Source organism: Microtus ochrogaster, chromosome 18, assembly GCF_000317375.1.
Source record: "Microtus ochrogaster isolate Prairie Vole_2 chromosome 18, MicOch1.0, whole genome shotgun sequence".
NCBI lineage: Eukaryota > Metazoa > Chordata > Mammalia > Rodentia > Cricetidae > Microtus > Microtus ochrogaster.
Window position 1 is genome coordinate 60250078 of NC_022020.1, and position 19403 is coordinate 60269480.

The 19403-nt window shown below is 51.0% G+C and overlaps 1 protein-coding gene across 2 annotated transcripts in view; it reads left to right on the top strand.

Moving 5' to 3' along the window:
* Positions 1-19403, top strand: part of Zbtb7c (zinc finger and BTB domain containing 7C) — a 298672-nt gene that overhangs the window by 276447 nt on the left and 2822 nt on the right. For both annotated transcript variants that reach the window (XM_026783651.1, XM_005356276.2), the window contains one exon: positions 13391-14614. In XM_026783651.1, the coding sequence (XP_026639452.1) occupies positions 13407-14614 (1208 nt within the window). In that variant the 5' untranslated portion in view covers positions 13391-13406. The remainder of the gene's footprint in view (positions 1-13390; positions 14615-19403) is intronic.

Here is a 19403-nt window from a genome sequence, read left to right on the forward strand (position 1 = left end):
ATACATGCAGGCAAACACTTGTACACATTTTAAAAAGAAATCTTTTTAAGATAGAAGAGGGACTGAAAGGTGTAACTAAATCTAAGAAACAAGTACCCACAGCAAAATAGATACAGTATATTTGAGGGCAGTTCAGAGACCTACTTTAAAGAAAGACAGAAATGACATTGAAACTAGATTTGGAACAGCTGAGATAATGGAATGTCTTTCAAGAGACTCACGGAAAAGAGTAGAGAAGAGACAGTATCCAGGAGAGTCACTTCAACTTTATAGAGCTCAGTAACCACATCTGCAAAAGCGGGACAATGAGCAGTCCTGTCCACCAGGTGGGTCACTGGAAGGCAGTGAGACTTTCGTCATTGCAGCATCACCAGCCGTCAAAGCCTCCTGGACCTTGACAGTCAGATGGTGTTAGAACAGGCTCCTGGCTCCTCTCTCCTGTGCCCTGTATAGCTACATAATAAATGTGGAATCCTGTGCTGCGGGCAGCCAGATCCGCATGGCCCACCTGTCCTCCAGTCATGGGACTGTTGCTTGGGTAGTGGACAGGTGCTGGGAAGAGCACGACCACCCAAATATCCTGTTAGGAGGTATCCTACAGGATGTGCTCAAGGCCAGAGCCTGGTTTCACCGCAGATATCTCCTGGGGTACCTAAGTTATCCTGTCATTCGCTGGAGTTAACAAACAGAAAATAAAAGACAGAACCAACCAACAGTGATCAAATGCTGCAAAAATGCAACAAAACCTCTACAGATGACTTACCAGCTTGTGTGAAAGGAGAGTCTAAATGATTCAAAATTTCCAATTGTAATGCCCTTAAAATCCAAATACTACCAAAGAGCATATATAGAGCAATGGTTTTGCCTTTTGTCCCCTCACTGGCAGCTCTCCAGCCCCCCTAAACACCACTAACAATCAAATGAAGCCATGCATTCTCAAACCAGTACCTGTATGTGAGCATCTTTCTCTTGCTGGATGTATGAATGAGCCCTGGTCTGAGCACCATGCTTTGTAGTTAGAGAAAAAGCCAAGGTGTGTACCACATGTGTGCAGGCCCTACATCAGATCCTCAGGCTGGGCTTACAGGCAGTTGTGAATGGCCAGATACAGTGTTGAGAACAGAGCACCAGGTCCTCCACAAGAACAGTATGTGCTCTTAGCCACTGGGCTTTCTCTACAGCCCTGAACACTTATTTTTTGTTCTTTGATGCTGAGTAATGCTAGCATCCCTCACACATTTGAAGAGTGTTTTATTTGCTTAACCTAGGATTCTGTGTTAAATCCACGTTAAAGCCAAATATGATGTTCTATCTTTACAGCATGCTTGATTTTTACATATATGAATTCGTGTGGATTCACGATTTCCCACCAGCCTCTCCCTACTCCTATATGGTCCGACCTGTCAGCTTTTCTGTGACAGCCTACTATTCCTATTGAGCTTCTGTTTCAAAATCGTCTTGGCTTCCCTTAAATGCTTATTTTTCTAATGAACTTTAGAAAGGGCTTATCTAATTTCAGCAGAAATCCTGGAGGCACCTTTATTAGGATCACATCACACTTAAGGGATGATTTCGGGTGAATTGGCAACTCCTATGCAAGAACATGATCTATCTTTCCGTTAACTAAACACACCTTTCGAAGTGCTCCAGTCATGCTTGGAACTTGCTTGCTGTGGACCCTGCACGTTGCTTTTGACCGTTTTCCTGGGTGTTGTTTCTGGTTTGGGTGCTGAGTCAGGGAGTTAGTTGTCTGTACATTTGTGCCCACCTGCTATTTGTGTATGGAAGTACCCTGTCACACTGCAGATAATGGTTTGACAGCTTGTTTCTAACTCCGTCTTCTTGCATTCCTTCAACATTTCCGATTTTGAGACATCGCAGGGAAGCAGCTGCCCTAGGTTAGAGGAAACGCTGCACCTATTCTAACTCATGGGTGGATTGGATCGGGCAGGTTCCTTTGGGTTGGGTGGGCTGGAGAAAGTTCTGTGCCTGGAGAATATTTTCACTGTGATTTACGACTGTCTGAGGATTAAAATTCTCAGAGAAAACAGGGTGGCGGTGGTGAGGAGTGGGGTGGGAGTGTAGGCACTGGGGGCGGCTTCTGTACGATGGCAGCTCTCTAGATTCCAGACCCTGTTGCTGGAATATCAGTCAGAGAGAAGACTGGCATCAGGCATTCAGCTGGGCACCACCCTGGCTGTATACTATCATGCATCTCCATGACCATGACCAAAGGAACCTGCCTAGACAGCCACGTGTGACTAGTCAGCTCTTGTATCCCTGATTGCAGGCGCTGCCTACCTGGCTTCCTTATTGTCCCCTATTGGTCTGTCATATTTTGCCATGGGTTAACTTTCCCTGTTATCTCTGCAGCAGCCGCTGGATGTTTTGTAGAGCATCTCACATAATGGAATTGGTCATTGACCGGAGTCACTCGAGACAGTCTTATTGCCCTTTCTTTAGAAAGGGTTCCTAGCACCAAATAGCCCTCAGTGGGCTAGGGTGGAAATTACAGCCCGGGAGAGGCCGGGCCTGAGTATAAATAGGAAGAGGAAATACTTGGACTTCTTGGGGCAATAAAAGTTCTATATAATAATATTACACATAACTGTGCAATTAAGCCTGGAAATTGCAAGCTTCCAGTGTGTTCTTTCCCGGCCAAATACTAGGCGGTTCTCGTGGTAGAGGGCATTTACTTAGAAGAAAAATGCAAGTTTGGAGGCAAATCTGAGGTCTCACTTCCTTTGGAAAACACAGGCAGATTTGGATCTTACGACTGTCCAGTTTCACCTCTCATTTGGGTCTTGTCTCAAAATTGAGATGACAGTAGCAGGGGGCAGGAGTGTTTTCCAAGAGACGAGGTGTAACCAAGACATCTCGCACCTGTGGCAGGCTGGGGCCGTGATTCTGCCCTCCTTCCTCCCACGGCTGTTGCCACCGAAGGAGCACTCCCTGACCAGATCCTGCATGAGGTCCAGGGCAAGGGAAGGGCAGGTTCCTAAGGCTGTGAGTAATGGGATGGGAGCAGCTGCCTGGACGGGAAGACGGCTCTGTGTTTGGCTGCCCTTCCCTCCCCCGGCCGGCCTGTTGCCCATCCCTTCCTCAAGCGCAGCGCAGTGCCAGCCACATCCCTGCTCTCCAGAACCTTTTGTGGCCTCTTTAACAGAGTCCAGATGTTTGGAGGATCCCCTCACCCCCTCCTTCACTTTCCTATCCTGACTCCTGCTGTACTGGCCCATGGCTGTCCAAATTCTTCTGCCTAGACCTGTGTGTTCCTGAGCTCCCCACTTTCCACTTCGCACACAGAACTCTCCAGAGTGCCTGCTATTCCGGTCTGCATGTCCTTACTCTGCCTCTGTGCCTCACCTTGCTTGTGCTTTCCCCCCTTCTAGAATGTTCCACTCCCCTGTTCCAAGCCATGGCTACCTGAGAGCTTCATGCCTCTGATATGGCTCCCTGGCAGGGTCCCTACCCTCTGCCTAAAACCCCAGCATGGAGAGGCAGCCTGGCCACCTGCATAGGAAACCTGTCTTAAAGTCCCAGCTTGTCTGCAGTGCCTCACTTGAACAAAGACGGCCATGGTGACAGTTATTACCTTAAAGAGGTTTTGGTAAGGATGAGCCGAGACCCCAAGTATATGACCAGCACCAAGCAGGCAAAGGATTCGTCCTGGTCATCCGTTGGATTCAATGTAAGTGGGAGGAGCCTCTGAATAAAACCCTGTTTCCCAAAATACTCCCCTACCATTCACATCTGCAGTCAGCATGGGGTCTGGATGTTGCCCCCATCTGTGCCTCGACCCACACCCTTGGTCTTGTTCTCACCAAACGTTTGCCCATTGAAAGCAGCTTCCCCAGTCCAGCAGCCACCCTTGGCCACCATGAAGAGAAGACACACCCAGAGTGTGCTTCCCCACCCTTCCTCCAGGCAGAGGAAGGGATGTAGCTAGTCTTTACAGCACCTCTGGAGCCCCAGATGTAGTGTGGTGTAACGATACCCGCCTTGACTGTGCAGCTGCCCTCATCTGAATGTACCATGTGTGTTCACACTTTACAGCTTTGTGTGGCCTGCCTGCGTTCCTACAAGTCCTAGGGTGAGAGAAAGGGCAAACTCAGGAAACGCACACTCGTGAGTAGAAACAATCCATCACCACCATCAATCCCACATCTAGAGCTGAGTTGTTCATGACTTTGGAATGAAAGGCTCCATCTTGTAAACAAAAAGGTGGGTTATCTGGAGGGCGCCCCTGGGCTGCCGAGTGAATGGGAAGCCTGCACCTCACAACCTCCCAGATCAACACAGAAGCTGGAGCTTCAAGGGGGACTTGTCTGGTCCAAAGTCACAGCATTAATCTTCTGCAGAGCTGATCTGGGATTATTAACTGTGGTCCCTTCCCAAAAGGGATTGAGTGCTTTTCCGCTAAGTGCACAGCTGGACTTGTAACCCCGCCTCCTCAGTCTCTCTCACTTCCTCTGCTCTGGCACTGCTGTCTCTTCTGGCCAGTAGAAAGTCCCCTGTCTTCAGAGGTGGCAGAGGGGAGTGGTCCTCCTAGGTCCAGCCAGCTGGACAGCTGCACAGCCTGCTAGAACAGACAGGAAAGTATCCTGTGATGGGTGAGTGCCACACAGCCAGGACGAGCTGGGAATATTCATAGATGTGGGTGATTTATTTCATTATCTGCATTTCCTGTAACTTAATAAGGCTTAAAAAGCCTCCCAGAGAGTTTTCTGGCTCAGGAAGTCACCTGTAATAAGAGCAAGTAGAGAGTTCTTTATTCCAGACGTAAAGAAATCAGCGTGCACTTTCTCTCAAAGAAAACGAAAACAAGTGTCCCCCTCCACCCTACCCTACCCTGTAATCAGTAAAGGCTGAATAATAATAATAATAAAATAATAATAATAATAATAATAATAAAAGCTCAGTTTGAAGGGGCACCACTTGATACGCAAGGCAAGGCAGTGGGGAGGCGGAGTAGGAGGTGGTGATGGTGGAGTATGGATTGACGGGAGGTACGGCGTGACACAGCAGACAGAGCCCAGAGGTCTGTGATCTCTGTTAGCGTTCATTAGTTCTGTGACCTTACATGAATCTATTTCTCCTCAGTCACCCTCATCTCTATCTCCGTTGCAACCTCCTTTTCTCTTCTTGAGGCAGGACTGCACACTGGCTTGAATGCCCAGTGCAACGCAAACCGGCCTAGAACCTGAGATCCTCTCCCCTCCACCTCCCAAGTGCAAGAATTACAGGAACTTACAGGTCTTATCAGAAAATAATCCTCCATCCAAAGAGGTCCCAGGAAAATCCATAGGAATTGTGACTATGCCAAGGCTCTCTTGTGTGATTCTCAACAATCTATAACTGGGGTTAACAGAGAGCATGAAACAAGGTTTGAGTGCCTGTCCTGGGAGGTAAACCCAAGGACTTCATATGAGACCTGCTAATGGTTGGGATGGAAGCCCTGTAGCACCTGATTCCTAGGGCTTGCCTCTACTATAGCCCTGGGCATGCAAGGGGGAAAGGCGTGCATAGTAGTAAACGAAGGGAAGGCTCGTAAGGAAATGTGCATGACTTTGCCTTTGCAGTGGAAGAAACCTCCGAGCCCACTGCAGAGAACCCCTCAGGGAATGTATGAGCCTAGCTGAGCTGGGGGCTGCTCACTCTAGGCATGTCATGGCAAGGCGGCAGAGCAGGTGTGGCTGGCTTCACCCAGTGTGGGCACTCTGCCCAGGGTGCTTGCAACAGGTGGGGCACAGAATAGAAGTTGAAGTAACCCTACCCAGTCTCCCAACCCACATGTCTGGCCCCAGCCTCTGGAGCATCAGAGGCTCAGGGGCATCCTGGGGCTAAGGGGTGTAGCCACCCTGCTTGGGGAATATCCCAGAGACAGGGTGAGGCATACCCAGGACAGATGGCTTGAGCCAGGATTCCCCATCCTCCTTCCCATCTAGTCCACTACCTACTTAAGTTCCTGAAGACCATGGAGACCTGCTCAAAGGACACATTCGTCACTGTCCAAAGTCATCCGTGGGTCTACAGAGGAAGCCTGTAGTCCACCTACCTCCAGGGCACCCATCCCCTGCACTACAGTCGCTAATCCCACCAGGTGGCCTTCATGCTCCAGGCATGGAGGAGCTAGGGGCTGGAGACCAGGGGGAAACGGGGTATAAGGGGGGGGCATGTGTGTGTAAAGGAAACCTCCTGGCTGGGCCACCTGCCTAGGGGTTTTGACAGAGGGAAACATGATCCTGCACCCTGGATTTGCTGAGCTGAGCAGCCCTTGGGGGAAGCACTTGCCTTGCAGATCCTAGTAACAGAATTGTCCTCAAAGTCACACCACGGAGGCAGCCACGGAGGACAAGAAAGCAGTGGTACTTCACTGTTTTCTAGCTGAGTGGCTTTCAAGTCCTATCAAATGGGGATCACAATACCAATAGAAAATGTGACTAAAATCAATTTTAAAAAAAAGATCTTATAAGTGGCAGACACGGCAGTGCTCAAGTGTCATGTGTTTCCAGGCAGAATGTTGAGGCTGTCCCATCTCCATTAATGACATCTTCACTACCTCCTCTGTTTCCCTGAGCCAATCTTTCAATTTTTTTAACTTTAATATAGTGGTTTGATTCTTTGAGACTGTCATATATGAATGATAATACATTTTTATCATATCCCCTCCATTCCTCTTCTAACTCTTTCTAGAGCCCATTCCCTCCCAACTTTGTGTCCCCTCCTTTTTAAAGATCATTCACCAAGTCCAATGTGTGTTGCCCATAAACGCATGAGTGTGGGGCTATCCACTACAGCATGGTTAACCTACCAGGAGCGGCACCCTGAAGAAGAGCTATCCGCCTCCCACAGCCAGCATCTGTCAAAGCTCTTCAGTTAGGGGTGGGAGCTCTTGAGTCTCCCCCCCCCACACACACACACAGGCTAAGCTGATCTCTTCATGCAGAATCTCCCCAGCCATGGCTTGGTGGTGTCCTCGGGATGATTCAGACATAGAAGCAACAGAGTCTGCCCTACACGTCATCTTGAGGTCACTAAACTCAGCATTGCTGCTGCCCTAGGCCAGCTTGTTCCCTTACACCATGCCATGGGATCTGCGCACACACTTCCCCATTTCCAAGAGGAGCAAACCAAGCGTAGCAGTGGGTGCAGTGTGAGCCTTTCTGAGAATACCGACAAGGGTCCTCTGTTCGCTATCACAGCTTAATGGGGGTCATACATGCTTATGCATTAAAGTACCCCACTTCTGGTCCTCTCAGAAGCTAAAATTTTCTGTGTGCTCCTTGGCCTAAGCGCCCATGTGTGCCTTATTTTCATCATCTATAAAATGGACATGTTTCTCTAAGCCCTGCCTGCCTTGTTGGTTTAGGAATCCCTGGAACAAGAGATAGGTTATGGGGCCTGCTACATGCTGGGAAGGGTGTGGGCGCTCATGGAGGCTGTTCTCGATCTTGTCAGGAGGTGCCTTAAGGGAATAGGCCTCTACAAAGCTTTGCAGGTATGTTGGCTCCTGGTCCCATCTGGCCAAGACCCCTGTTTGGGGCATTTGTCCTTCCTGGATTCCACTGTGCTGGTACTGGCAGAAGACTGGCAATGCTCCAGAAGGCAGGTGCGCATCCTTGGGGTCCTCACAGCAATCTGTCTTGTGGGAGGAAACCACTCCAGGAGGAGAGTTGAAGTCCTAGAACCTATCTGCCATAGAGCCATGATATAAGTTAGACCAGGCCAACTCAGAGCACAGTGAGCTCCTGATATTGGACTCTTCTAAGCACAAGCTGGCCGAGAACCTCAGGATCGAGGTTAAACACATTTTTTTTGGAAGGAATTCTAGAAATCCAAAACCTTCCAGATTCAGATGTAGGTTATTTTGGGGTACCATAAAACCCCCTCCATCCCCCAGTGCTTAGATAAGACCTGGATCCTGGAAAGATCCTGCTCATTCACCCACAGGGTCCCATGCCTTTCTTTCCATGCCTCTTGCTTTCACAGGGCTCTGAGCCTCCTACCCCTACCGTTAGTTCCCTACAAGTGTGGGTCTCAGCCATCTAATGCACATCCCTCAGGTCTGCCTCCACTCAAACTGTTGGGCAAGAGACAGCCGCCCTTCAGAGAGAAGAGCGCAGATTTCTCTGTCTCCCAACTAGATGTGGTAGGCAGAAGCATGGCAAAGGACAAAGGCATGCACTTGCAACATGCCCAGGTTCAGATCATGCTGCCACCTGTGTGGCCTTGGGCTCATCTCTCCCTTTACCTGTGCAGCCGCTCCTTTACCTGGGCAGTGTGAATGATGCTAAGAGCACACACCTGTAGCCGCTGTGCAGTTGAGGAAGGGCTAGAGGTGCAATGATTCAGATATGGCAGACACTGGATAATGGTAACAGTGGTGCCTGTGACGGTCAGTGCTGGCTACCAGGGATGCTTTCGGCCTTTTGGAAAGGAGCCTAGGAAGCACGGTTCTCCCTCTGAAAGAGTAAGCATTCACTTGGTAGTTGAATACCCGTTATTTGGACCCACCTGAATTCCAGGAACCTCCATTGGGGCAGAGAGCAAGGGCCTGCTAAGTTAGGCCTGGTGCTCTCTGGAATGGTGATCACACCTGATTTCCTCTTTCCTCCATGCCCGAGCTCCCCTCCCACTCTCTCCTGTGCCCTTTATTCCTAATCATCTTTGCCATTTCCTTCCCACTGGAAGCTTACAGTCCTTATCAAGCCTCTGCTTGTGGCTGGGAGTTTGCATGCACGTGTGTTTGCTTTCCCTGGGTGTTATTCTTGGCTTTGGTCTTCACCCTGGCTCGGGTCAAGGGAACAGAGGGAAGGGATGCAAAGCTAAGGCAGGAAAGAGGGGGAAGGAGGCATCCACTCTGGGACACTGCTGTCTCAAGGCCTGGGGATTTCAGGGTCTCCAGGTGAAGCTCCCAGATGCTTCTTCCCAAAGAGGCAGCGAACAGACATAAGATGGGGGGGGGGGTAAAGGGCTCTATCTGCTTCCTGAAGATGGTGTTCCCCTCCCTGTCCTCACCCTGAGGTTAGTCTTCTGTCTAGAATAACATCCCCAAGCTACCACGATTCCATCCCTTCCTGGAGTGGAGCAGAGGTCAGGAACCAAAACACAGAAAGAAGTAGCTGACGGAATAGCAGCCTTAGCGCTGAGGTCACCAGCCTGGTGACCCCTTCCCAAGCTTTTCACGGTCGTGTCTATTAGCAGATCTCTTCGTAGCCATCCAATGACACAAGGAGAGGTGGAGAGGCCTCCTACAGCCACATAACCATAGCTTCCTCTTCGTGATTCCAGATCCCAAAGGAGGCATCGTGAGAAAACGTGGCAGGCTGGGGGCTTGGACCAGCTCACCACACTGTGAGACACAGCAGTATTACCTGGTCACAGGCTCTGGCTCCTCTGAGAGGGCGGAGGAGGCTATTCTCCCTGAGAACTGATGAATTTATATGACCAAAAAATAGTCTTCGAACAGATAAGGCAGAATTTAATAACACTGTATGAGAAAGTGATAAACCTCCAATTATTGTGCGGGATATTCCTATGCATTTTATCACATATTTACCTATTATATACAATATTAATATGAATGCAGAACATTTTGTAGGGCCAGAAATGTAACTCAGTGATAGAGCCCTTTCCCAGCATGCCCCAGGCCCTGCTTCAGTTCTTAACAGAGCCACAAAACAAAACAAAAAAGGGGGAAAAAATTAAATAATAATTAGTGCCTAAACCTAGACAGTATAAGATTTTTCAAGTTGCATGAAACATTTGCAAGACTGGCTGTGTCCTGAAATGGCAAAGAACTTGAGAAGCATTTCCATGCACTACTAAATTTAATAGTGTAGGTCTTTAGTGGACAGGGAACTGTGGTTCTCTCTAGCTGCTCGTTCTCCAGCATCCTACCGACCTTGGCTTTCACTTAGAGGAAAGACTGTGCATCCTTCTGAGGCTCAGGGCCCAATTACTCCTAGGGTGGCTTTGTGGGAATGAGAACAAGGTATCAGTTCTTTTCCTCGGTAAATTCACTCTCCCGTGGACTTCTTGACGCTGACACGTACAATCGTCCTCTACCAGAAAACATCAGAATAAAAGTCCCAGACATAGAACGTCTGTAACGCAAACAGGGCTCCTCGATCAGTTGTCTATGTAGCAAACAACTCTGAAACGGAGAGGCTATGGTGTGTGAAGGCTTACTGTTTTTCATCTTCTGTGGGTCATGGCTTCAGGAGTGGCTCTGGTTCTATCTCCCATGAGGCTGTGCACAGTCAAAATGTCACCGGGGCTGCCATGGTAGAAGGTCTGAGGGAGGACTGGAAAGGCCACTCTCAAGTTGGCTCGCTTGTGCGGCTGTCAGGTAGCACTGGCAGCGACCGGAAGCCTCAGTCCCTTGCCGCATGGCCCACTTCATGGTGCTGTTTGAGCATCTTCCTACCATGGCTTCCTTCCTAGAGCAGCCAAGAAAACAAAGCTGAAACAGCCGTATCTTTCATGACCTCATTCAGAGGTCAAATGTCAGCCACACCGGCCCGAATTCTCTTGAAATACTACAACACAGCTGTGTCCAAAGGTGAATCAATGGTGGTTCAATTGACAGAGCGCTTGCTTAGCGTGCACACAGCCCTGGAGTCAACCCCTCGCACTCCATAAAACTGGGCATAGCAGAACGTGTCTGTGGTCCCAGTACTTGAGAGGTGGAAGCTGGAGAATTCAAAGTCAAAGCCAGTGTGGGTTACAGAGGACTCTATAAAAAAGGGGGGCTTGGAAAGCCTGATGAAGCCTCAAGCCTCATCTCCTATCTGTTTTACTCTTTCCCTGGCAGAACTTTGCCAAAACTACCTGGAAAGAACCATGGGAAAGAGCTGGGAGGCTGCCTGGAGAGCTAGCAGGTGTCTTCCCAGGGATCATGAAGAAGCCCCTCCCCTAGACTGTGAGAAAGGCAGATTCTGAAGGGGCCCATGCTCCCGAAGCTGTTCCAGCCTGCCCAGCCTCCCTAGAAGGCGGCACCACTCATCCCTGCCACCCCCGGGGTTTCCCTCCATTTCAAATATCCCTGCAGTCTCTGAATGTGGCAGCAAGAGATCCTGCGCATGTGTGGTTACCTTTGCTGCCTGAGGCAGGCGGATGTGGCTAACACAGACCAGGGAAAGCCAAGCTGCCTGTGCAGATTTTGGCACCTCCCTCATCTGTGTGATTGTCTTTGCATGCTCGGTACTCTTCATCGGTGACACAGAAGTCACGATAACACTCAGAAGAAAGCCAAGGCCTGAGGAAAGCTGCGGGGCCTGAGTCCTCATCCGAGAAACCCGTGGTTAAGCTCGAGCCAGATGGTCCTCTCTTGGCCTTCCAATGTTCTTGCGATCCTCAATATCTGAAGGAGGGAGCTGGGACTCTGGGACAGGTGTCCTCAGTTCCCCTTGCTCGTACCTCCACGTGGTTAGACTTAACATACAGCACAGCCTTGAAGCCCCCATTCTAACCCATGTCTCAGAGACCCTGCCCTGCAGACACCATCCAAACTGCCCACAAATCAAAGCAGGGTGGCCTTGAGGGACACACCTACTATTTGGCCACATAGACGGTCCTAGGTTGTTTCCTATGCTTTTTTAAATTAAATTTTTCTTTGGGGATCCTTTCGCACATGCTTGTAAGAGATCATATAAAGGACTCCACTGTACCCTTCCCTTGGCTTCCCATCCTGGTACACTTTCAAAACCATTTTCAAGGCATCCAATATACTGACCTGTATGGACACAGAACAGTTCCGTGTCCATAGAGACAGAACACAGGGTCCACCCTGCCAGTGTTCCTTTATAGCCACACTCCCTCCCCTCCCACCAGTACCCCCTACTTGCTGCTGGCACCCCTCACCCATTCTCCGCTTCTGTGAAGTGGTGGTTTCAAGGGTGCTATACAGGAAGCCTGTGTTTGGGGATTGGCTCTGTGCACTCCTTAAGACTCCCTGGAGACGCATCCAAGCTGCCGAGTGTAGCCGAGTATCAGAGAACTCCGTTTCACTGCTGAGTGGGGCACGGAGGATCTGACGCTCTAGAGTATGCCCAGCCGCCCACCTAATGAAGAATATCCGTGTGGGTTCCGGTTCAGGGCAATCACCAGACTCACTCTCGGTTTTCCCTTGGTTTTACTCTGGGGCAAATGTGCCTCTGCCAGATCAAGTGGTCGTTGGGTAGCTAACTCTTTAAAAACACTCGCAGTGCTTTGCAGACGGGGTGGACCATTCTGCCTTCCCTAGCAGTGTGTGAGTAACCCATTTTCTCCCCAGCCTTATCTGCTTTTGCAATGGTCGCTATTTTTCATTTTAGCCTGGAGAGTTGAGTTTGATCCCTGGAACCACATAAAAGTAGAAAGGGAGACAACGTAATTGTCCTCTTGACCTCCACGTAAACTCGTGGCATTCATACCGACGCACACAAACACAATAATAATCATAATTTTAAATTTAAAGTGTATTTAATATGCTTGACCTTCTGCCAAAGCCTGCCTTGGACATTCTCAGAGCACCTACATTCGCCCGTGCTAAGCCAAATCACTGAATGCAAACCAAGTTTATAATAAAAATACCAAATATCTCATAGCTTGTTGAATTGTTGTACTGGAAGAGGTAAACAGAATGACTGTATGAGTGCCCTTTGCATTATTATAAAATCACAAGTCCCTATATCAGATCATCGTCAGTCAGCGGCCATCCATACTGTCAGGAAGCCTCGGCCAACTGTCTCCTGCAGGCTTTAAAGGGCTGTGAGGTCAACCGACAGACATGAGAAAGTAATCAACAAAGTGCTACATCTGTATTGACCTTAAATACCTGCTTACAAGAGAAACGGTTCACATATACATATGGGATGCTAGGGAAAGAATTGCTGAAGGCAAATGAAAGAAACTCCGTCAGGCATAGTAAAAGCCAGCAGCAAGCTCAGGGGGCAAACTATGCTACTGTGCCCCTGTTCACTCACCGAAAATGGACCACCAAGTTGAGTTGAGGCTTCTGGTAGCTTCTGTAAAACATGAGAATGCTTCACCAGCGGGGGCCTTGTGAGCATCCCTCAGCAGAAGCACCAAACAGTCCCATGTGAGAGCAGAATGCCACCATGCAGAGGTTCCCACCCCTACGTTCGTGATGTCCATCATCCCGGCATTCTCCAAGTCCGTAATAACAAAGCAGAATTCTGCAAATCACGCCCACAGAGGTTTCAGCGGCTTTTCCTAAGCAGGTGATGTGCACCGCCTGGTAAGATGCTAACTCCAAGGGTCTTAAGGTGCAGGAACCCCAGCCTGAGCTGGGTTGTGACTTACAGGTAAGGCTTGGTCCTGGACATGGGTCCTCAACCAGCCGCGCCCATTAACTGATCTCCCTTTCTGTGTGTCCCTGCAGGGCTCTGGCTGAGAACATGGCCAATGACATTGATGAACTTATCGGCATCCCTTTCCCCAACCACAGCAGTGAAGTGCTGTGCAGTCTCAACGAGCAGCGGCATGCAGGGCTGCTGTGCGACGTGCTGCTGGTGGTTCAGGAGCAGGAGTACCGAACGCACCGCTCGGTGTTGGCTGCATGCAGCAAGTATTTCAAGAAGCTCTTCACGGCCGGCAGCCTGGCCAGCCAGCCCTATGTCTATGAGATTGACTTTGTCCAGCCGGAGGCTCTAGCCGCCATCCTGGAGTTTGCCTACACCTCCACACTCACCATCACAGCCTCCAACGTCAAGCACATCCTCAATGCTGCCAGGATGCTGGAGATCCAATGCATCGTGAATGTGTGCCTGGAGATCATGGAGCCCGGCGGCAACGGTGGTGAGGAGGACAAGGAGGAGGAGGACGATGACGAAGATGACGATGATGAGGAGGATGAAGAGGAGGAGGAAGAGGAAGAAGAGGAGGAGGAGGAGGATGACACAGAGGACTTTGCTGACCAGGAAAACTTGCCTGACCCCCAGGACATCAACTGCCCCCAAAGCCCCTCCAAGGCGGACCATCTCACAGAGAAAGACTATTCGGACACACCCAGGGACTTCCCCGATGCCTTCCAGCCTGGCAGCCCTGGCCATCTGGGAGTGATACGGGACTTCTCCATTGAATCTCTACTGAGGGAGAACTTGTACCCCAAAGCCAACATCCCTGACAGAAGACCCTCTTTATCTCCGTTTGCCCCAGAATTCTTCCCACACCTCTGGCCAGGGGACTTTGGTGCCTTTGCTCAGCTGCCCGAGCAGCCCATGGACAGTGGGCCACTGGATCTAGTCATCAAGAACCGCAAAATCAAGGAGGAGGAGAAGGAGGAGCTAGGCCCGCCCCCGCCCCCTCCCTTCCCTAGCGATTTCTTCAAGGACGTGTTTCCTGACCTGCCTGGTGGGCCCCTGGGCCCCATCAAGGCAGAAAATGACTACGGTGCCTATCTCAACTTCCTGAGTGCCACCCACCTGGGGAGCCTCTTCCCACCCTGGCCGCTGGTGGAGGAGCGCAAGCTGAAGCCCAAGGCCTCTCAGCAGTGCCCCATTTGCCACAAGGTCATCATGGGGGCCGGGAAGCTGCCCCGGCACATGAGGACCCACACCGGGGAGAAGCCGTACATGTGCAGCATCTGCGAGGTCCGCTTCACCAGGTGCGCAGCTGCGGGAGACAGCGGGCAGCAGGGGGCGTGGGACCCGAGGTTGTGTGTAGGGTAGAGAGGAGTGCAGAGGCCAAGGGAGGGAGAGCACACGCCCAGGCTCATTGCTCGGCATGATGCTAGGCACAACCTGGTGCAATGATTTCAACCCCGTTTTAGGAACTAAACTCTTGTGGTTTTTTTTTTTTTTTCAAATATGGTGTTAGGATAAAGCCCGAGACATAAAAACAGGTCGGAGCAGGGCTATGCTGGGAAGAAGAACCCAGGAGCTAGGCAGGGCCCATGACAGGTGGGCCCTGCGCTCCATAGGAACAGCAGCAAACCATAGTGAAGTGGTTTCTGTGTGCTTGGAGCCAGTGTTTCCCAGACTCTGCCCCTGGCTAGCTGGCTGCTCCTAGGTGCAGCTGGACAGTCCCAGAGGTGGGACTGGGATGCCAGGGCTTCTGCGACAGAGAAGTCTACACATAGGAGACTGCAGAGGCCCACATAGACCCTTTCCATCCTCCTGACATTACAGGCCTCTTATCAGATTCCTTCCTATTTCTCCACATTGCCAGAGGATAGCTTGCGATCTGAAATCATCACATCGTAAGCCTGTTGTCTTTCAGGAACATCATCCCATTCAGCAAATGTGTGTTGTGTACTGTTTTGGGCCATGACTTTTGTAATCAAAACCAATAGGCGGGGGGCGAGGGGGAAATGGATTCACAACTATGCCCGGCTAGGTTTCAAAGGCTACTTTTTTGTATGGCCTGTTGCCACCATCAGTGTCCCTGTATAAGGCAGATCTTCTCAGCTAGAGGCCACAGTGGAATCGTTCTGATGAGTGGCCCTCGCGTCATTTCAGTGTGACTGGTGTGACAAAGCCTATTGCTGCCACCGTACAGCCATGGTTTACTGAACTAGGTCCTTTCCCATGTCACTGTGGGTTTAAAGGACTTGTCTTAACAGACCCATTTATTCTAACAGCTTTTCTTGGAACTTTATTCCTTTGGGTTTTCACAGGGAGCATAAAGCCTTGGCCTCCATAGATGGCGTGAACTTTTGAGTCCTGCACCATGTCACCCTATTAAATGTGCCTCTTTCAGGAGAAAACAAGGCGAATCCTAGAAAGTGACAGGGGCTGCTGTCGTGGGCGGCAGGAAACTCTATTTGAAATAGCTGAGGAAGGGCTTGAGAGATGTGTTCAGGTGATCGTGGCTTTGCTGAAATGGTGAGGCAGGGAATCTGGTGACTGCACTGAGGGACAACACTGAGGGTTTCCAAGCTACTTCGGGGAAGGAAACCACAGCAGAATCTGTCCTGGATTCTTCCAGGGTGCTTGGAGGGACAGTCTCCCCCAGTTGTGTGTGCTTCCTCTTGGCCAATTGCCACAGCAGCCCTGAGATCCGGACATTATCTCCCTGGGCAGCTGGAATCCAAACTCCCAGATCCAACTCCCCCTGGCTGTCCCCGATATGTCCCAGCACACTGAAAACCTGTTGAGTTACACTGTCCCTAACGCCACTCCTTTCTTCCCCTGAATTCATTGGGCTCCACAGGGCCAGCTGGCCTAACACCTGGGTAAGGCTTAGCTAAAGCGTGGAGCAACAGAGAGATAAGCCAGAGTTCACACGAAGCTAAGCTCAAGTGGATTCCCCCACCTTCTGCAGGGTCTTTGTTCCTGCCTGAGAGTCCGGCCCCCAGGGGAAGGTGTCAAAGCCTGTGAGCTGTTGGTTCCCAGTCCTACTATGTTCTTCTGCCCTAGCTTCCTGTGCCTGTCCCTGGGCAGAATGACCAAGGGAACAACCCTCCCTTCGGGGAGCGCAGGGTTCCCCACATTGAGCTACTAGGATCCCAAGTCCTCTTCTTCCTTCCTTGCTGCCTCTCCCTCTCATCTCTCACAGGACAGCCTTCTCTGGGGGGGGTCTCTGCAGGTCTAGGCCAGACTACAGGCCCTGCCTCTCTTAGCAAAAACGTTAGACTTGTTCAGTCCCTGTAAACAGACTTACAGCCCTCCAGACACAAGAGCGATCTCCAGGGGAGACTCCTGGGTTCAGGCAACAATGCTGTTTTTTATAGAAGAATGAAATTCCAGAATGTTCCCTCCCAACAAATTCCTGGAGGCCACTTTGTGTGGCCTCTGTGTGTTCAGTCCTCCTATCCCTCCAGGTCAGCTCAGCCCTAGAGTTTCTGGTTATCAGGCTCCAACCCTGCCTGCCCTGGAGTTACTCCTCCTCCTATGCAAGATGACAGCCATCTGGGCTGGAGGCCTGTCTGTAGCAACCACATTCCAGCCCCCATCTCACCTCCCCTCTCTTGGTTCCCACTCCCCTGACCCTTCTGAACAAGATCAGACAGGCTTTGGGAGCTGCTCTCCAAGGTCAGGGGCAGGAACTGCAGAGGAGATGTTGCTGGAATCCAGACTCCCATCGGGGACTTTCTCACGTGGACTGAGACTCCCAGTCACATTCTTCAGAACCACCAGGCCTTTGCTTGCTGCCCTCCTCAGAGCTACCCTGAAAGAATCCTTTCCTGCCCAGCCAAAAGCCATCCATCCAATGCCCTGGCCTTGACCTGCCAGGATGAGATTTTCCTGTGATCTTCTCTGTAGCCAGTTCCCCTACAGCCTTTCCATGAGGATTTGTTTTGGGGCTGAGGTCCCTGGCCACCAGTCATTACACCTTCCCCTCCTCCCCATGCAGAGGTTCTTCAACAGGGTGGCTGCCTCCAGACCTGTAATTCCCAGAGTTCCTGCAAGCTAAGCCACCCCTTGGTACTGAGAAACTGAGTTTGCTCCTCGGAATCCACATGATAGAAGAGGAGAAACTGGCTCCCAAAAAGGTGTCCTCTGGCCTCCACATGCTCACAATAGCAGAGGAATGATCATCCAGGCATGCACACATTTGTGTGCAGACATGTACACACACACAAAAAAAATCAATATTAGAAAACATTGTGTTCTGAGAGACTGAGGAGTTCTCGTCACTAGTCAGTCAACAAAGGAGTGACCAGGCTCCTCGACTTGCAGGTCATAGCACTTTGGAAAGAGCTTCGGGTGGTCATCAGGATCATCAGGAGGCCTAGGGTTGGACCAGTTGGACCTCTGCCCAGCTGTGTGCCCTTTCCCAATCTCCTGCCATCACCAGGCCATGCTTCCCAAGGTGTCACTCGAAGTCATAAAGCAGGAATTCCCTAAGGCTGCTGCCAGTTTCCCAGATTCCATACAAATAGCAGAGGCAAGGGAGCTGTGGGCCCATTGCTGCTGTCTCTGCCCTCGGTGCCTGGAGGGTTGGTCTTTAATGGTTTCAGAGAGACCAGGAGGGATAGACGGTCCACTGTGAGCACACAGCCATAGTGATGATCGGCGTGGAGGCTGTCCCTTATCGTGTGTCCCTTCCCTCACACACCAGGACGTGTGTGTCCGTGCACATGTGTTTTCTGGCTCCTAGCACGGGGAGACACTTCTGTGTGCACACTTGGAGGGAGGCCCTTGACGGGAAATAGCACGTCCATGCCACCACTAAACAGGTGTCCTCCCTTGCCAGCAAATGCAGGGCCTTGCAGGGCCTTGCAGGGCCATAGACATGCAAGTGTGAGTCTCAGTCTCCCACAGCGGGAGACATGCAGCCAGGTGTGAGACCACCAACCCGAAGAGCAGCTAACTCTTGTCTGGTTCGGGCCTTGGGTTTAGATTTGTTCTTTCTTCCTCCGGTGCTGAGAATTGAACCCGGGACCTTGGACATACGAGGCCTTGCCTTCTGTTGTCACGCTCTCTTTGTCCCTCAGGGGACCTACCTTAAAGGGGGTGTTCAGCTACAGGTGTCTCAGGTCTTGGTAATGACTCTCATGCTTGCTCAGGAGAGATCCACTAGCCAAGTGCTCCCTGGGTCCCCATTCATACTGAACACTCAGCCACTTAGGTGGCAGATACCACTGGGCATATGCTGCTGGTGGCTGGGAAGTCGCAGCAGGTAACTGTGCAGGCCAGGGTTGTTGGAGGTTGTAGAAGGGAGGAAAGTCTGGCCTGAAGACACTTGGAGTACCACACCCCTTTCTTCCCTGCCTCCTCTGCTAGTCCCACTTCCCACCTCTGAGGATCTCAGCCCCAGGGAGCACAGAGGGAGGGCTGGCTCTGCACAGGTGGCGTATACACACACACACACACACACACACACACACACACACACACACACACACACACGACAGCGCCCACAGCAACTATCTTTTTCCTTGCACCCACCCTGGCAAACTATTTACTAAATGCGATCCCATGCGACCTCTAGTGGCCAGAAGAAACCCTGCGGTCCAGGATTAAAGCGGGACATTTTTAGGGAGGGCTCCTTGGACTCCCACATCTGCTCTGACCTCAAAGCCCAACCTGGAATTAGAGCAGAGGCACCACCCAAGCCCCACCTGCAAGAGGTGGTGGAGACGGCGCACAGTGCTCCTGGCCTCCAGCCACTATGGGAGAACTGGAGCATTAGCCAGGAAGGACATGCTACAGCCCGCCCCAGCTCTGCGCCCCCACCAGTCAGGCCAAAATGCTCCCTATACTGGTGTCCTGGGTGCTCAGACCTTAGACAACAAAACTGGAAGCTCTGCTTTCATTTCAGGACTCCCAGGAGGGCCTTGAACTTCTGCCCACTCAAGCACACCCTGAGTCTGACCCTAGCTTCAGCTTTGCCTAGGGAGTTTACCTAACTCACCTCAGGTCACCCAGCAAGTGGATGGCGAGGCTGCAGCTGGAGCCCCACCCGGTCCCATGCCTTGCCTCTGAATAATGCTTCTAACCCCAGATCAG